Source organism: Lycium barbarum, chromosome 2 (assembly GCF_019175385.1).
Source record: "Lycium barbarum isolate Lr01 chromosome 2, ASM1917538v2, whole genome shotgun sequence".
In the NCBI taxonomy this organism is placed as follows: Eukaryota; Viridiplantae; Streptophyta; class Magnoliopsida; order Solanales; family Solanaceae; genus Lycium; species Lycium barbarum.
The window spans coordinates 151,455,529-151,473,746 of NC_083338.1; the positions used below are offsets into that span (position 1 = coordinate 151,455,529).

The 18,218-nt window shown below is 34.9% G+C and overlaps 3 protein-coding genes across 5 annotated transcripts; 1 reads left to right on the forward strand and 2 right to left on the reverse strand.

Annotated features, from left to right (window-relative positions):
* Positions 1 to 1,159: 1,159 nt before the first annotated feature.
* On the reverse strand, positions 1,160 to 7,387 carry LOC132629162 (uncharacterized). The gene is made up of 6 exons (XM_060344891.1): positions 6,893 to 7,387; positions 4,890 to 4,903; positions 4,667 to 4,799; positions 4,050 to 4,340; positions 3,873 to 3,974; positions 1,160 to 1,746 (listed from the first exon to the last, which is right to left on the reverse strand). Exons 1-6 carry the CDS (start codon positions 7,385 to 7,387, stop codon positions 1,306 to 1,308), a joined length of 1,476 nt encoding a protein of 491 aa, XP_060200874.1. The 3' UTR covers positions 1,160 to 1,305.
* A 3,343-nt stretch (positions 7,388 to 10,730) lies between these two features.
* On the forward strand, positions 10,731 to 13,909 carry LOC132628154 (pentatricopeptide repeat-containing protein At1g20300, mitochondrial). Of its 3 annotated transcripts, XM_060343893.1 has the most exons (4): positions 10,731 to 12,445; positions 13,422 to 13,485; positions 13,630 to 13,688; positions 13,765 to 13,909. In XM_060343893.1, exon 1 carries the CDS (start codon positions 10,820 to 10,822, stop codon positions 12,371 to 12,373), a length of 1,554 nt encoding a protein of 517 aa, XP_060199876.1. In that variant the 5' UTR covers positions 10,731 to 10,819; the 3' UTR covers positions 12,374 to 12,445; positions 13,422 to 13,485; positions 13,630 to 13,688; positions 13,765 to 13,909. The 3 variants fall into 3 exon arrangements, with proteins under 3 accessions (XP_060199876.1, XP_060199875.1, XP_060199877.1); XM_060343892.1 differs by having other exon boundaries at positions 13,630 to 13,909; XM_060343894.1 differs by lacking the exon at positions 13,630 to 13,688.
* Positions 13,635 to 15,874, reverse strand: LOC132629163 (uncharacterized). The gene is made up of 2 exons (XM_060344892.1): positions 14,790 to 15,874; positions 13,635 to 13,766 (listed from the first exon to the last, which is right to left on the reverse strand). The coding sequence occupies exons 1-2, from the start codon at positions 14,994 to 14,996 to the stop codon at positions 13,635 to 13,637; spliced, it is 339 nt and encodes a 112-aa protein (XP_060200875.1). The 5' UTR covers positions 14,997 to 15,874.
* Between the last annotated feature and the right edge of the window lie 2,344 nt (positions 15,875 to 18,218).

Genomic DNA, 18,218 nt, shown 5'->3' on the forward strand with positions numbered 1-18,218 from the left:
AGTCGATGACAAGGTAAGTTGGGCTTTTGCTTTTTGGATGGTGTGGACAAAGTTGATTTTTTTTGTTATACATACCACTAACAAAAGCTAAGTTAGTCTCTAGTTGTGTCGTATAAATATTTATGTTTCAAAAATTGTTCAACAGTCATAATGTAGTTAAAATCAAATGCTTATTATTATTGTAAATGTTAATATCGGTTCGGTAGGGTTTTCTTGTTATGGATCTATAATTCTTCCATGAAGGATAATGAAGTGTTTAATATATTGCTTGTTCCTTGATTAAGACTTTGTTAAAAAAGGCTTATAGTGCAAAAAATTGAATTGCTTGGAGCTTGCGATCCATTTTAAGATTATTGAGTTTCATTATCTTACAAAATTGGTCATATAAGAATGTACAGGAGATTTTAGCAAAGATAATCTATGTTGCTCGGACTTTTCAAAAATATCGACGGGTGTGTGTCGGACACTCCAAAAGTAGTGCATTTTTGGAGAATCCGACACGGGTACGGCAACGAAAGTAAAGAGTCCACGCAACTTAGAAGATAATGCTTTTCTATAAAATATATGATCATATGTACCTGTTAAAATTATATACATGGTACAATTATTTTTGCTTTTTGGTATTAATTTACACTACAAGAAAATGTCAAAATTGTGACAGACAAATTCGTTACAAATCATCGATTGTGACGGATTTGTGACGGAATTACGGACGTCCCAGAACCCTTGGTCATAAAATCTTTGTGACGGATTTAAATTCAGTCACAAATATTTGTCACGGAATTGTCACAACCCAGTCCGTTACAATATAGAGCCTTGTATTTGGCTTAAATTCCATCACAAAATTGAGACCCGATTTTTGACGGCTTTCTCCGTCACAAAGCAATGACAGAATAATTTCAGTGACAAATTTCTATATCTAAGACAACAATTGTAATTGAATATTTCGATACAAATAAATTGTGACAGAATCTTTGGTCACAAATTGTTTGACATGCTGCTTTATTGTGACATATTTAGTATAGATTATGACAAACTAAATAATAATTAAACAATACTTTTGAATTTGACAATATTATTCAATATATATAGTAAATTAGCTAAAAGCATAAAATATAACTAACCACCAAAATATGACAAACATAATATTAAATTTATAATACAAAAACTTACAGTATACACCACTTCAATAAGCAAAAGTCTACAAAATTTTTAAACTTACAAAGCATCCACCTAACAAAAGTCTGACAACGTTGGAAACAACACTTGAATATCCAACTAACCAAAGTCTAAAATGTTACACACTTAAGCATTTGGTGAGTCCCTGTTAGGGAGAGTAGGACTACCAGATGAGCGAGAAGATAAACCCATCACGCTCATCATGTGAGACCATCGATCCTCCATAGACTTAAACCGATCTGAGACCTCCTTCTCTACGCGTTGTTGCACTTCCGCCTCTACACGCTCTTGAAGAATCCTCTCTTGATTTTCTTTCATTCGCAACATCTCTTCCTCAAGTAATTTGATGCGCTCTTGATCAGCAGCACGATCAGTCACTATATTGCATGAAGTGGCAGAATTATAATCTTTATACATAGTCAAAGCTTGAGAGCCCAATCCATACACACGTCGTTTTTTCTCTCCACCCACAACATCCAAGTATATGCTATTTACATCGAGTTCTTGAACTTCTTGTGAATCATCTGATGAGCTTATAGCAGCAGCCACCCTAGCCTCCATTTCATCCTGAAAATACTCAAATAATTAGCTACCAAACACCAAGCTTTCCACAAATAAGTACATATTACAAGAAACTAGGAAGTGCTTTCAAAGAAGCTACCATTTCCCTGTTTCTCTGCAGCGGGAAACTAAAAAACCACTGATAACACCCCAAAACAAAGCAGAAGCAAAAAACACTTAAAAGAAACCAAAAGAAAACACGAAATAAAAAGGAAAGAGGCAGAAGCAAAGGCACTCACCAGAAATAGAAAAACAGTTTTTTCGTAGAAAGAAGGTGAAGAAGAAGCACAAAGTGAGAGTAAAAAAGATACACACAGTTCCTTCAAAACATTTTCTAAAACAATTCATGTAATAACTTAGCCAGTCCAATACATTTTGAGTTAGTCCTATAAAGCATTCTCTCAATCAGTGAGACTTGTAGTTCAAGAACTTTTTAATCATCCTCACAATTTATTCCATGAATCATTTTGAAACTCATAGTCATGAATAAGCCCATCATTTATCTCCTTCAGTAAACCAATTCTGTTTGGCAAGATAAACAAAATCTCATTCAATACCACATTTTTCACTCAGCTGGGAGAAAAGAGATTCAACATACAATTATACCAATAGTTAATACCGAACTTTAGAATAATAAGATAGATTCATAAAGCTCAAATCTTTTTTACTTTAAGCATCAACAGATAACCAAACCAAACACTTTCTTGCTTCAGCCATATACAGGTACTACACTTGTGCTTCAAAACCAACATAGTACATTACCATATATAAACAAACCCAGCAAAATTCATAGGTTTAATAAATGCCAAAATCAAAGAGTAAATGGAGAAATCTAGAAATAAAATAATAGCTAATGGCCAGAGATACTAATAAAATAATAGCTAATGGCCAGAGATACTAATAAAATAATAGCTAATGGCCAGATTTAAAGAGACCACTTTAGTCTTGCCACAAAAAGCATCTAGTATTTCTCTTAAGCCAAATATACTACCAACTTCAATCTGTAGCAATTGAATACTACTGTAAACTTATAAACTAGTACTCTTTTTGTCCCCAAATATGTAACTAACTTCATTTTTCAATATTCAAGCATAGTACAATTTTCTTAGTATAAAAGTCTACTAAAAAACAGTTCATAAACTTAAACACAACAAATAAGCATTGTGATGCAGGTTTATAAGCCATGGTTCTTATATTCAATGGGCAAATGTATTCCAGGTGAACACATATAGTAATAATAGAAGTGTAACAGTTGTGGTTCCGAAATTTGACAAAATGAGAAGTACATCAGTTCAGCTTATAAAACTACAACTACACTACAACTACACTGCTATTTCAGCCAAAACTATAAGGTCTTCTAACACATCAGCAACTGGCCAGTCTACTTATCATCTGCCAAGAGCAGTGCAACTTTCAGAGCTACATTAGCAACTGGCCAGTCTACTTGAAAAACACAATGATAAACTTTTAACTGATGAGGCAAAAAAAAAAAAATAACATGACTTTCTCATGGTTTTTCTCATGGTTCTAAGGCAGATATACAAGGTTATGTACAAATGGTTTTAACTGATGAGGCAAAAGAAAATAACATCAACTTGCTGGTTTGCAGGACAAGGAAACCACCAGATGTCATATGGTATCACAACAACAGAAAAGGCCATATATGCAAAAATCAGATTTTGCAGAGGATATTTGGCATTTCACCACTTCACTGAACCATTTTTTTGTTCATTTCATGATCAAAATCTGGTCTTTACACTTAATTATGATGCAATTTCCAGATTTTTAGTTGTTTTTTTTTTAGCAAATAGGAGATGGTTTGAAAAGTTCTAAAGGCATCAGGGGAGAAAAGTTCTAAAGGCATCAGGGGATTATAAGGTACAATATGGACAAAAACTCATTCTATCGCTGGTGTGCTGAGCCTGCTAAGATACAGGAAAATCTGCACAAAGGCTGCTCTTTTCATGTGCAGATGGTTCAGGGGAAATATTGGCAATTTGGCTATATTGGTTGCAAACAGGTTGTGTAAACCAGTAACTAATCCCAAAACGGAATTATAAAAAAACTCATTGCAAAAATTAACCCAAAATTATAACCATTCTGCAGATTGTTAAGTTACAAAAGAAACTTACATTAATGCTCTTAGACTTGGGATCAACAAAGCTGCCATCCTTTCTTTTGTGCAGCTTCTTAAAGACATCCCATGAATTTGCAGGACGACGTAGGTCTATTGCCTGGAAAATAGAGTTTAATATTGAAGTACAAGATAAGGTTAGAGAATTACTCTACTAAAAAGTTGAATTTGATACCAATTTTATAGTATGCTCCACTGTTGATTTAGAACCACCAGTATGCTTGCTTGGACCAGTGCCTGGACCACCAGTCTCACTGTGTCGATTTTGAGTGGCGATACGAGATTTTTCCAGCCACTTGTCAGAGGCCCAATATGTCTTCCAGCTTTCCCATACATCTTCTGGAACAAAAGTAGGTCTGGGACGTTTTCGCCAACGGTGCAATTTCTTAGAGTATAAGGTGGATACCACTTTACCCCAGGTGTGTTCGATTACGGTAGTCTCAGAAGGGTTCCACTGATATAATTTCTGGAAAAAATTCGATCAGTGACATAAACACCATTTTTTTTAAGAAAAACAAGGCAGGGTAGGTTCTAATAAGCCTTAAAAAACAGAAATTAGGCGAGGGACGAAGTTAATCACATAATCGACAGATTTAATCTTCACGAATTAGTAATTTTCCCTTTAATCAAAACAAGTAACCTTTTCCCTGATCAAAACAGTAACCTTTTTCTCTAAAAAAATAGTAACTTTTTTCTCTAATCAAAACAGTAACTTTTTTTCTCTAATCAAAACAGTAACTTTTTTGTCTAAATAAATACTTATATAATTTTTTAATGTAGAGAAATAATTACCACAAATTCATGCCAATAGAATTTACGAGTCGATTCACTAACATCCTTCCATGAGTAACCAGTAGCGTCTTGTCGTTCCTTGAATGTTTCTGTGATGCTCTTCGAATAAAATGAATAAAGTACAACCCATTTTCTACTCACACCACATAAACATCAAAATAATTGCAGTAAATGAATTGAACATATGTTGATAAACCAAATATCAACAAAACTAGGCACAAACCCAACAAGCATTAGCTAAAGAACAAAAATGGTAGAAACCCAAATGAATAAAACACTAAAGAATGAACCAAAAAGCTTAAAAATTACTTCAAATCCACTTCAATAAAGGACCCAATTTAATAGTTTGATCAAGATCAAAGATCAATTTTAGCCTAAATCGGAGTTTTTTTTAACTTAGATTAGAGGACCTAACAACAAAACCCAAAAATTATTCACTTAAGAAAACTTATTCAAGAAGAATGGAGACAAATTGGAGCAAGAGTTAAAAGACCCAAAAGTTATTCATTATAGATGAACTAAACAGATGAAGTGAACAGAGAAAATACAAACCTGTGAAGTCTAGAAGTGTGAAAAATTCGCTATTGTTGCTTTGAAAGAGAAAATCACCATTGTTGTTTTGAAGTGGGAAAACGAAAATATTGCTGTGAAAGATGAAAAAGGGTGGGAACGAAAATATTGCTGTGAAAGATGAAAAAGGGGTTTGGGGTGGGAACGAAAATATTGTTGTGAAAGATGAAAAAGGGGTTTGGGGTGGGAAACGAAAATATTGGGGTGGAAGACGAAAAAGGAATTTGGGGTGGAAACGAAAATATTGCGGGAATGTTGAAAAGTTGACCAAATTTTTCTTAAATTGTATCAGAAAACATGTCAAAAACTAATTGTGACCGAAAATAGTTTGTCACAAAGTTAAGAATTTATTATTTTATTATATTTTTACATTTTGTGACGGAAAGAACAATTTGTCACAAATTTAGTGACGGACTTGTGACAACATGTTGTCACATATTTTCATTTCTACAACTTTGTGACGGATATTTTTTTGTCACAAAAATTATATTAAATATTTGTTACAATTCCGTCACATATCCATCACTATCAGAATTTTTATAGAAAAAAAAAACTATTTAAAAAATTCCGTCTAGATGAGGTTAATTTGTCACGAATCCGTAAAAATTCCGTGACAATTTGTGACGGACTCATCCGTCTCAAAAATTCCGTCACAATTTTGACATTTTCTTGTAGTGTTACTTTGTTGAAATTGACAGGTAAATTTGTGGAATTATTAGAGCAACAATAATAAGTGACCGATATTGATCAAGCTATGGTACAATTGTAGACAATGGCGGAAGAAAAAGGAGCAGACTATGCGGCTTTATATCCCAAGCAAGACACTACTATCGTAATTGTTGTCATAGAAAATTATGTATTGTGAATATTTTGAAATTCAACTATGTAATTATGTGTAAGTTGAAACCTATTTGGAATCTAAAATTTTGATTTTTCGCTACGTTATAGAAATTCTTGAGTTAACGACGCTTATGGCGTATTCTTCAATTTGTAGCAATGGAGTTTCTGTAATCACGACTAAACCTATATATAATTGGAAAAAATATGGTTATACATTTTCACCATTGGTAGCAATTTTTTTTTAAAAAATAAATAAAAAAAATAGCCATAATTTTAGGTAATTTGTGGCAAAAAGAATAAATATGTAGCTACTAACAAAATGTTTGTGGCAAATATTTCAATTCATAGCTATGGCTTTCGAACTCGTAGCTAAATACAAATATTATTGCCACGAGACTAGAATATAAAATAGCCACAAAGTTTAAATTTTCATAGCAAACAAATTAAGTCTTTTGTCACAAAAGAATATATTGTGGCTACAATATAAAGATTGCTATAAAATTTATTTGTCGTGGCAAAAGAGTAAAACTATTTGCTACAAGTATATATTTCGTGGCAAGAATTTTTACAGCTACAACACAAAAAAATTCGTAGCAATAAGTATTAGTCCTTAGCCACGGACCATGTAAAGTTTGTAGCTAACTTTTAGCTACGCTACTTCTAGCTACGAATGCTACGGAAAAAAAATTTGTAGCTAAAGTGTTTAGTCACGAAAATTTTCATATTTAGCTATAATGTATTTCGTAGCTATATGTACTTTGTGTTGTAGTGTGAGGTGTCATATGGTTTATGACATGGTATTAAAATACATGGAACCTTTTCTACTGAGTTATCACCTTCTTTTTCCTCGTGTTGAGATGTCGTCTTCAACTCCCAATACACTTTAACGCCATTAATTAATTTAGGTTCTTTGATCTTCACATAACGTTGTTTTAACAATTCAGACGGCGATAAAGGTGGTTGCAAATCCTTCAGTGATATTAACTTCACTTGTTCATAATTTAAACTCTTCACCTTAGCTTCAACCTTAGAGCTAGCCACCAACGGCGAAAATGAGGGACCCATTTGTCCAACTGAGGTTTCATGTGGTTTATGACATGGTATTAAAGCACATGGAGCCTTTTCTATTGAGTCATCGCCTTCTTTTTCCTCGTGTTGAGATGTCGTCTTCAACTCCCAATACACTTTAACGCCATTATTTAACTTTGGTTCTTTGATCTTCACATAATGTTGTTTTAACAATTCAGACCGCGTTAAAAGTGGTTGCAAATCCTTCAATGATATTAACTTCCCTTGTTCATTGTTAGACATCTTCTTGGTCAAAGTGTCAAAATTGATCTCTCCTCCAAACGATTTGATGCAATGTAAGTTTCAGAGGATTAAAATTTTATATTTATAAACAGCAACTAGCTAGTAAACCTAAATGATTTCATTATAGGATATGCCCCGAAGCCTAGCTAATATGGATTGGGACGAAAGGTTATTCTTGAAGGATTCTAATTGTAGTAGCCTTAAGATAAGTCTTTGAAAGACATTGTACGTTTTGTCAAAACATTCCTTATTCGAACAGTTTTTGGATAACTTTTTTGTTTAATCTCTTTAATTAATTAAATATAAGTTGGTGCGAAGTACAAAATAAAGAGTATTTCCATATGTTTAAAAGAGAAGTTTTCTTAAACACTTTTTTTTTTTTTCAAGATTCTTAAGAAGTTTCCATAAACAACGTGATAACGTCCAAATCCACTCCTCAAAGAGAAAGTGTACATGATCGCATGCAATATAATTTACCCAACTATGAGTCGGGGTCGATCCCACAGGGAACAATATAATAGGCGATTTAAACAAGTAAGGAATTATCACTTTCTACGCTAAGCCAAACACTTGATAAGATTTTTGGTTTTTGATTTTGAAACTACCAAAGATAAAACTAACCTAGAAAGCAGGTAAAATGATCAATGGCCACAAGTTTGGATACAAAGGAAATTACGCTCAAGTAACGATCCAATGTATTTCACGATTTTACAACTAAGAGCGGGTTTATGTTAATAGATAATGATTTCTAAAATCTCATTGAAAGTCTTCCAACCAAATCAATGAATTTCACTCTAAGCTTTTCCAAGCCTTAGAGTGTGATATTAGGCACAATCAATTTAACCTCAAGCAACTATCCTCTTCCGAGCTCAAGTTATTAGATGAGTTTAATGACCCAAATTCTTGTTAATTAATATTTTCCAACCTAGATTTCCTCTTCCGAGCTCAATCAAATTAAATGGACGAGTCTTAGGGTTAGCTACTCCCTTAAGAATCATTCAAAACGAGATTAATTAAAGAAACAAAGACCCACTTCATTAGAAATAAAAATCATTCAATACATAAGCATAACAAGAGATTTAATCCAACACTTGATAATGAATAATATCATAAACAAGATTCAAGTGAAAGAAGAAAATACTATACACTTAGATATTCAATACAAAACAAGCTAACTGAAGAAAGGTTTAAGAAATATCTCATTAAAGTGCTCCAATCTTCTCCTCCAATGGTGTAGATGAAACCCTAGCTCTCCAAGCTTGTATGAAATGGCCAAAGATAATGATATTGTCTTCCAAGTGTTCCTTTTATAGTTGCAAAATTTTCCAACCCAAAATATGTCCAAAACAGCCACTGATTTTCGGAATTTGCAAAACTGGACAGTTTTGCAAAACTGTCCAGTTTTTGCCATTTCTTCAATTTGGCTTCTTTTTGACTTGTTTTTCACTTGGTTTCTTCCAAAGCTCTTCTCAATCATATGAACCAACTTATCACAAAACTCTAGGAGAGCATTTATAGGAGGGAGACAAAAAGTGCAAAAGTGACTTTTAATGACGCTATGCGGACCAAGTATGCGGTCGCAAAATGAGTTTGCGGAGCCGCATAGTCTTTGCATCCTTGTACATTTAGCTCCACTCACTGGTCATTCTGAGACTGAGTATGCGACCGCATACCAGAGTTTGCGGTGCCGCATACTGAACGCATATTCAGCTCTTTTCCGTCTTTTTACGCCATTTTGTTCTTTTTGTGCCCTGAACTCAATGCACCTGAAATAATAGCAATACACACCAAGAATAGCCTCATATTATAGATTAAGAACACAAAAACCAAAGCAAAGAGACTAAAATAAGTGGTAAAATCACCACTTATCAACACCCTCAACTTAAAGTCTTTGCTTGTCCTCAAGCAAATCAAAACCAAAAACTCAATGAGGACCTATCAATTCAAGCTCAAGTAGTATCACTATCATTTCAAATCACATTCATCAATTAAGCACAAAACTCATGACTTTGGTTGGTACAAATAATTAGGCTACAAGCATGTGAATCTTTAACCAAATAACTCCCTCATTTTCAAATACAAATTCAAGAATGCAATGGAGTTTCAAAACAATCAAGTAACAACAACCAAGCCTCAAGAAGTGACTCAAAACCACTAGATTACTAGATATGCTCATTTGACTCAACTTGGAATTTTTCAACGTCACCAATCTATCGTAATCCGTATGCCCTCAGAAGAAAGAAAGTCCCAAAATCAGTATATTCACAACAACAACAACAACAACAACACAAGGGACATATACACAAAGTCACTCACACTCAACAAAGAAATTCTAGTGCTAACACATATCACACCATAAGCTTGCCCTTATTTTCAATCATCACTACTCAAGAACATTCGGTTGGAGATCACATATGGACTTTTTAAGCTTGTAATGTAGGCTTGGGGAAGGGTAGGATAAGTATTTGAGATACAAGTGACTACTCCCTCCTTGAACACTACATAATACTTTTTGTCCACTTTCTTCTTCATTTCAAAACATCACTCCTTCCTTTGCATACTAGTTTCCCCAATTATTCCAACTTCTTTTTATGCAACCATTTTCTTGATTTCTAGTGTTTTTGTTCTTTTCCAATTCTTTTTTTTTTCACAAAGATACTTTTTTTTTGCACACAAAGTTTGCAAACTTTTTGTATTTTTTTTCAAATTTTCTTCATTTCTTTTGACTTTTCTACAACACCAATCTTCACCACTTTTCAAGCAACACTAACAACCCAAACTTAGACTTTTGGCCTCAAATTCACAATTTAATGTTCAAGGAGGGAAAAGTTCAAAAGAGAGAATTTCATCAAGAAGGATAAAGACTTGTAATGTGGCAGTTAAAGAAAAGGTCATAGGCTCAAATGGGGTTATTAGTGATATTATTTATGCAATGGTAGGCTAGAACGGCTAAAGAGGCTATTTCAAAAATTACAAAGATAGCCCAAGGTCATCTCTCCAACCAACATAATCAAAATTAGCATTAAAATACTAATCGGGCAAGTTCTAGATGATAAAAGTAAGCACAAGAATTGTTCAACAAACACTCACCACACATGACATATGAACTAATCAAGATGGATCAATTTCACTTCCTAAGCAAGAACAATTAGAGCAATATCTCATAATCCAAAGTAAACCTATCTAGTAGATAAATAGTTACAACATGAGCTAAAAAGTTGTCACAAAGATTATTTGTTTTATGTACGCAGCAGACCTTACTCCTATCTTTTAATGCTAATTAAGATAGAGAGACTGTTTCCGAAAGAGCCGGCTCAAGACAATATATTAATTATTAGGGTTTCAAAGAAAAGGGAAAAAGAAAGAGGAAGGTACATAAAAAGAAGCTTAACAACACTTAAGCAGCAAATTCTTGAAACACAGCTCAAATCCATGGCCGTCACAAAATCCATGTTACGCTTCAATCGCTATCTCCTTAATCCCTTCTCTTGTCATAGCAAATTCAAACTCTTCACCACATCTTCAACTGAAGTATTATCCGAAGAAGAAACTCAATTAGCTGAAACTATTCATTCTTTAATCAAAGACCATCACCGCAAAAACCCTACAACAACTCCCATTATAAACCCTCACATCACTTTCCCAACTCTCTCCTTCGATTTCTCTAGAATCTTCGATAACAAACCCATCTCCCCTCGGGTCATCAACCGGGTCATCGAGAAATGCGGGTCGGTCCGCCACGGCATCCCATTTTCACAAGCACTAGCTTTCTTCAACTGGGCCACAGCGCGTGACGCGAGTGGCTCTTTCATAGACCCTGAGCCACGCGCTTACAATGAAATGATTGATCTTGCTGGTAAGGTAAGACAATTCGACATCGCTTGGCATTTGATAGATTTAATGAAACTGAAAAATATCGAAATCCCAATTGAAACTTTTTCGATTTTGATTCGTCGTTATGTTAGGGCCGGGCTTGCTAACGAAGCTGTTCATACGTTTAATCGAATGGAAGATTACGATTGTATGCCCGATAGGAATGCTTTTAGTGTAGTTATAGGGATATTGTGTAAGAAAAGAAGAGCCAAAGAAGCACAAGCGTTTTTCGATAGTTTAAAGGATAAATTCGAGGTTGATGTGGTTTTGTATACTAGTTTAGTTCATGGTTGGTGTCGATCGGGTAATATATCCGAAGCAGAAAGGATTTTTCGAGAAATGAAGGAATCAGGGGTCCCACCTAATGTGTATACTTATAGTATTGTGATCGATGCGTTGTGTAGGTCGGGGCAAATTAGTCGTGCGTATGATGTTTTTTCGGAGATGATTGATGTTGGTTGTCAACCTAATGCGATTACGTTTAATAACCTAATGCGCGTCCATGTGAAGGCGGGGAGAACAGAGAAGGTGCTTCAGGTTTATAATCAGATGAAGAGGCTGTCGTGTTGTCCTGATGTTATTACGTATAATTTCTTGATCGATGCTCATTGTAAAGATGAGAATCGTGATGAAGCGATTAAGGTGGTTAATGTTATGGTTAAGAAAGGATGTGAACCGAATGCTTCTACTTTTAACCCTATTTTTAGGTGCATTGCTAAGGCTCGTGATGTAAATGCTGCTCATCGATTGTATGCTAAGATGAAGGAGTTGAATTGTAAGCCTAATACGGTGACGTGTAATATATTGATGAAGATGTTTGCTGATTCAAAATCTACTGATATGGTTATTAAGCTCTGGAAGGAAATGGATGAGAATGAAGTGGAGCCTAATGTGAACACTTTCAAGATTATGATTTCAATGTACTGTGGGATGGGACATTGGAATAATGCTTATAAATATTTTAGAGAAATGATCGAGGAGAAGTCCTTGAGACCAAGTGAGTCGGTTTATGACATGGTATTAAAACAGCTGAGGAAGGCAGGGCAATTAAGGAAGCACGAAGAATTGGTGGAGAAGATGGTTGATCGGGGATTTGCTACTCGTTCTGTATAAAAGGCATTTGGACTGCTTGTGGAGTATGTCTTAAGCTAGACTGTGGAATCTCAGTAGTGCTGATGTTATACGGTCAGACTTCTCTATAACAACCATCCTCTATGACGGCATTTCACTGTAACAGCCATGTTTTCTGTGGAACCGATCTTTCATGTTATGTTATATTATATGTTCTCTTAACATCATTTCGCTATAGCTGCCAAAAAATATCGGAACAAATGATGCTGTTATAGAGACCTTTGGCAATTCAAAGGTTGGAGGAGAAGCCTTGTCGATCGTGCATTAGGAACTCCATACCTTCACTATTGTCTACTACTACTACTGGAACATTTCGATCTTAGTGGCGAATTCATTTCCTTTTAGGAAGTGAAAGGAAAAATCCTTTTATATTTGTTGAATGATAGATTAACGAGAAATATGACACCATTGTTGATCTCGGATAATCAACGTAAAGGCATTAGAGAGTATTTGATCTTGTAGTATAGACTTTAACTCGTATCGGGAAGTTTTCCTTTTACAATTTGAATTTACATTGTGCAAGATTTTGTTTTGATCGCTATATAAATTCAAGAGTGGCCGGATGTTTGGATACCCTGTCTTGAAAGAAGGTTTAGCTACATTGCTTGAATGAGCTTCTTCAGTCATTTTCATATAGTATAGATGGATAAAAGGAGCGTGAATATGGATTACTTCACGAAAAAGGAAAAAACGATTTCTTTTTTACTATGAGAATGTGAATGTTACTTTGGGGAATGTTACTATGGGTTCTAGATTATAGAAAAAGAAAGTTATTGGGTTTTTGATAAATTATTTATACATATTAAATGATTTTTTTTAGCACAAATACAAGATCTGAGCAAAGCTATTTGGTTCTACCGAACCGGTAGTCACAACTCGCAAGACTAGCTCCGCCCCTGCTATAGAGGGGGGAAATGAGATATTCACAATCGAAGAGCAAATGATTTGTTGCTCATGTTTATTTCATTGCTAATTTGCTTAATTAGCTCATTGAGCAACCATTGTTGTAACATTTCCCTTCCCATGGCAGGTAGATAAATGAAGTCTAACCCTCTTTCTTGGAAGGATTTATACGCGATCAGATCATTTTAAAGGTAATTGCAAGAAACTTTATTTAATAAGAGTATTGATTAGTACATAATTCTCAAGAGTAAATGATAAATAACATATTATAACAGATAGTGTAAATGATCTTTACATTTTCAACGTATGTAACTTAAACTCGTCCATTGAAGCAGACTTTTTAGGGGAGTTCTTTGCGGCAACGAGTTATATAACTGCAGCCTCTGTGATAATGGTTAGCTGGAGTTTTTGTTTTTTCATCTCCAACATGTAGATTTGGTGGAAACTTTATATATTTCTTGTCGTTGCAGAGCTTGAAAATGCGACAAGTAAAATGAAGCAAAGAACAACAACAACATTAATGTTTCTGTTTCCTCTTGTTGAAGCCATATCTTGGTTATGTTTTTGTGGATACAGAGACTAAAAGTTCGTTAATAAGTACTAACGTTTTGATTCTGTTCATGTGTAAATATAGTCTAAGGTAGTACGAATTTTGAGGAATTTAGTCTAAATTTCGACAGAGACTAATATTTGCTATTCCCAGGTGGTTAGTTAAAATTTTAATCAAATTTTAGTGGTGGATCCAAAGTTTTAAGCTTAGTATTGCTCAAAAATTTCATCAATTTCTAACGTGGATCCACCCTGGTTGCGAGCTTTGACTTTTTTAACTGGAAGCTCATTTCATTACAATTAATTTTAATTCATATCTGTGAGTTTTCACCCAAAAAATTAAAGGAAAATAAAGTCTTGAAAGGAAGATAGCTAATACTAGTAAAAAAAGACGTAGATGCGGTAATAAAACTTTGTAAGAAAATATCTCGAGAACTCTATGGATATTGAATTAGTCTTAGCGACTAATCATTGTTTAACTACCAATCACAAGTTTCATGTTCGACTCAACATTTATATGGGAAATTATGATCAGAGAATCATAGGGAAATCCTACGGTCTTTTTATCCCCCAAATAGTGAATTAGCAAAATTTCTTTGTCCAGAATAAGTTGTGGTGGGTCAATTTTCAATTTTTTTATAGAAAACTTGAAGTACGTGTACAAGTAAAAATGCAGGAGAGATAAAAAAGATGCAGTAAATTAATCAAGAACCAACATCTTGTGTCGATCTTTTCTACAGTTGACATACGTACACTAAACATTGTTATATACCAATAAAGCGTTTCATTATTGATAAACAAAAATAATAAACTCGAAAATATAAGACATTGAAAATCCATTCTCGTAACATCTTTTTCTCATGGCTAGAACCCGTGAGTTGAGAATTAGGAACCATCACCCTGCGGCCCAAATTACCACCACGACAACGAGTTAAAGCACTGCAACCTCTGGTATAAGGATTTGCTGGAATCTTTTTTGTTCTTCGGTCCCAACATTTAGAAGTGGTGGAAATTTTATGTACTTTGCGGCGTTAGCAAAATCGACAAAACATGAAAATACAACAAGTGAAATGAAGCAAATTAGAACAACGTTAGTTTTTGTGTTTCCTCTTGACATAGTAAATTCTTTGGTAATGGTATGTGAAGATTTCATGACCTATAAATATTGCAATTTTAATGAACTTGTAACTTACTTCCGAGGTACTAGTAATTAAGAAGATTGAAAAAATTCAAATCCTGGATACATAGAGAATAATATTTACTCATTATATTAATTAAAAAGGAACATAAACTGATCACGAGTAACTAACATGAAACTGATGGAGTAATTAATTAAGGGAAATCCTTTGAAGTAAGTAATTATGATAGTGGATGGGTGTAAATTCAAACTGATGAATCATTAACGTATTTAATGGGAGACTAATCCATAGAAGCATTTACGACAACTAACTTGATATTTTATTGGATTTTCATTGGTTCTTCGTGTTCGAGAAGATCTTATTTTGGTAGAGGAGGCATATATTATGTTCTATACATTGTACTAGATTTTGTTTTGTTTGCTAAATATATAAGTCCAAAAGTGGCAAGAAGTTTGGATGCGCGAATTTCAATTTCTTCCCAAAAAGAAAACGCAAAATTAATGGATGGATTTGATAATGAGAATGTGAATGCCTACTATAGAAGGGGGGAAATGAGATTATACATAATTGAAAAGCAAATGATTTATTGCTCATATATATATATATATATGGCCTGGTGAGGTGGCTTTCTACTGGACCAGAAATCCTATTTATCTAATTTCCTAGATTTTGGCCAATATTTTCCTTAATTTTCACCTACTACGTCTATTAATATTGTTCTATTTTTTTTTTTTTTTGGTTAAAAGGATAATTTTATAGATAGTAACTAGCCAATAGCAATGTTTTGGGGCAAGGCAGACCCTTTTACCGAATATTTTTCAGCCAAATTATTATTACACATAGTAGTTGTTCTAGTAAAAAGAACTCCCAAAGAATCCACCTGCACAACAGTTGCAGCAAATGGCGGGGGAGCAGGCAACAGTCTTGTTTCTTCAAAAATCTTCTGTCTCGCCCCTTCCTTGGCTAGTAGGTCAGCAACTCTATTTTGCTCTCGAAAGTTGTGCTCGATGGTCTGAACACCCAACGTCTGCATCAAGAACCTGCATTCAACAATCAAGTTATCATATGGTAAGTGTCCATGGCTAATCATTTTGATTGTTTCCATTGAGTTAGTTGCGATTACAGGGGGCTTCAGATTTTTTTCCACAACAATTTTTAGTCCTTGGAGAATCGCTTGGAGTTCAGCAAAGGTATTGGTTGTGTGAGGAAGGCCTTTCATGAAACCAATGATCCACTCGCCATTGTTGTTACGGATCAGTCCCCCAATACCGCCTATACCTGGATTGGTAAGAGCCGAACCATCCGTGTTGAGCTTATATTTGTCAGGTGGTGGGGGAATCCATTTAAGGTAGATGGTGGTCGTTGTTTTTCTTTCCTTGGTTATTCCCGCTAGGAGCTGGTACTCAATTGCACAGGCGACAGTGTGTTGTGTTGACACTTTGTCTTTTTCTTTTATTGAAGATATTGTTGTTTCTTGATACGCTCAAATTACACCTATTAATGGCGTAAAGCGGACGTTGTCAAATATAGTAACCCAAATAAGGTTGGGGTCGAATCCCACAGGGAATATGGAGAGAAAAGGGTACTAATTGTATGCGATACTAGTCTTTAAAGGCTTTAATCCTATTCCGAGTATTTTAAAAAGGAGATTTGGTTTGTATTTGCTATTTTGAACTGTTTGGAATTTGTTTGGATTTTGAGAATCAAAGTTGTGTACCCGCAATGATTAGACGTTATGCTATGGGTGTCAATATGATATATTTCTAATGGGTCGCGGTTATGTATGTACTTAATCTCTAACACACTTTCTAATATTTTCCAATAGCTAGAAAGTATTTCTTTTCATGATTTTCCCAAATGCAGAAAAGTTATAAATAAGGTTGATTAAATATGCCAAGTAGAACTCATCTTATTCCTAAGCGAGTTCATTAAACGAGGGTTAGCGCCCCGAGTCCTTGTTATATTATTTCAAATCACACCCTAGTTCATCTTTCCAAATAAACTAGGGTTTGTGCATGAACAAGTGTTTGCAACCACTTATAGAACAATGAATACGAGAAATAATAAAACACATCACAACCCATTATATATATATACAATGTTAGATACCCATTACATAGCACCCATCATTTGGGTCCACAACTTTGATTAAGGAACTACTCACACATTATGGTCTCAAAAGTGGTAAGCAATAAATGAGACATAAAGCTTACAAATGTAATAAAGATGGTGGAAAATGGAATCTTGTGTCTTCACTAAGCTCCAAAAGGGGAGTATTCAATGCTCACCCACCAATGGGACTTTTTAAGTGAGTATAATAAAATCTGGATACAAACAAAAAACCTAAAATATTCTTTAAATAGGCTCCAAAAACGCACAACAGAAAACTGACAAAAGTGCCCCCGATAGCAAGATCGACGGACCGTCGATCGTTCGACGATCCGTCGAGTGTTCCGTCCTTTGTACCTTCAGCACTGTGTAACATTCGATGGTGTCGTCGACCAGTTTGACGCTCCGTCGAGTATTCCGTCTTTTTCTCCTTTTGTTGAGAGATCCTGTTCGACGATACAAACGATGAACCGTCGATCAGTTCGACGCTTCGTCGATGCTTCCGTCCTTTGTCGTCTTCAACTTTGTCATCACTGGAAAATCGAGCTTATCGACGCTTCAAAGGACGGCGGCTGATCGACAGACCGTCGATTCTTCATTTCTGGCCAATTTTTCTTTTGTTCTTTGCTTTTTGCTTTTGAGAAATTGTTTTCCTAAAACACAACAAAACATATTAATGAGAACCAGACTTACTTGAAAACAACCAAAATTCATAGTAAAAAGGTGTCGAATGTGCCACAAATCCGCGGTACATCATTCCTACACAGCCAAAGTTGCCAGAAGCAGAAGGGTATGATGGTGTCCCATGTGAGTAGCCTGTTGAAGTCTTTTCCTCTGATCTTGTCCCAAATTTCTGACCAGTTTTGGATGTTGACACCAAAGTGGTGAAGTGGCTGACCTTAAACACTAAGTGCAGCAATGTCCTGACAGAAATTTTTTGCATTTACGCAGTTGAAGAAGATTGGCTTATATCTTCTTCTTCCAGTTAGCACACGTTACAAATGGGGGGAATATTGATACCTATTCTGCTAAGGTATTTGCTGGTGGGTAACCTACCATGGTGGAGAAGCCAAATGAAGGTTTTGAGTTTGTTTAGAGTATGGAGGTTCTATATCCAGTTGAACTCT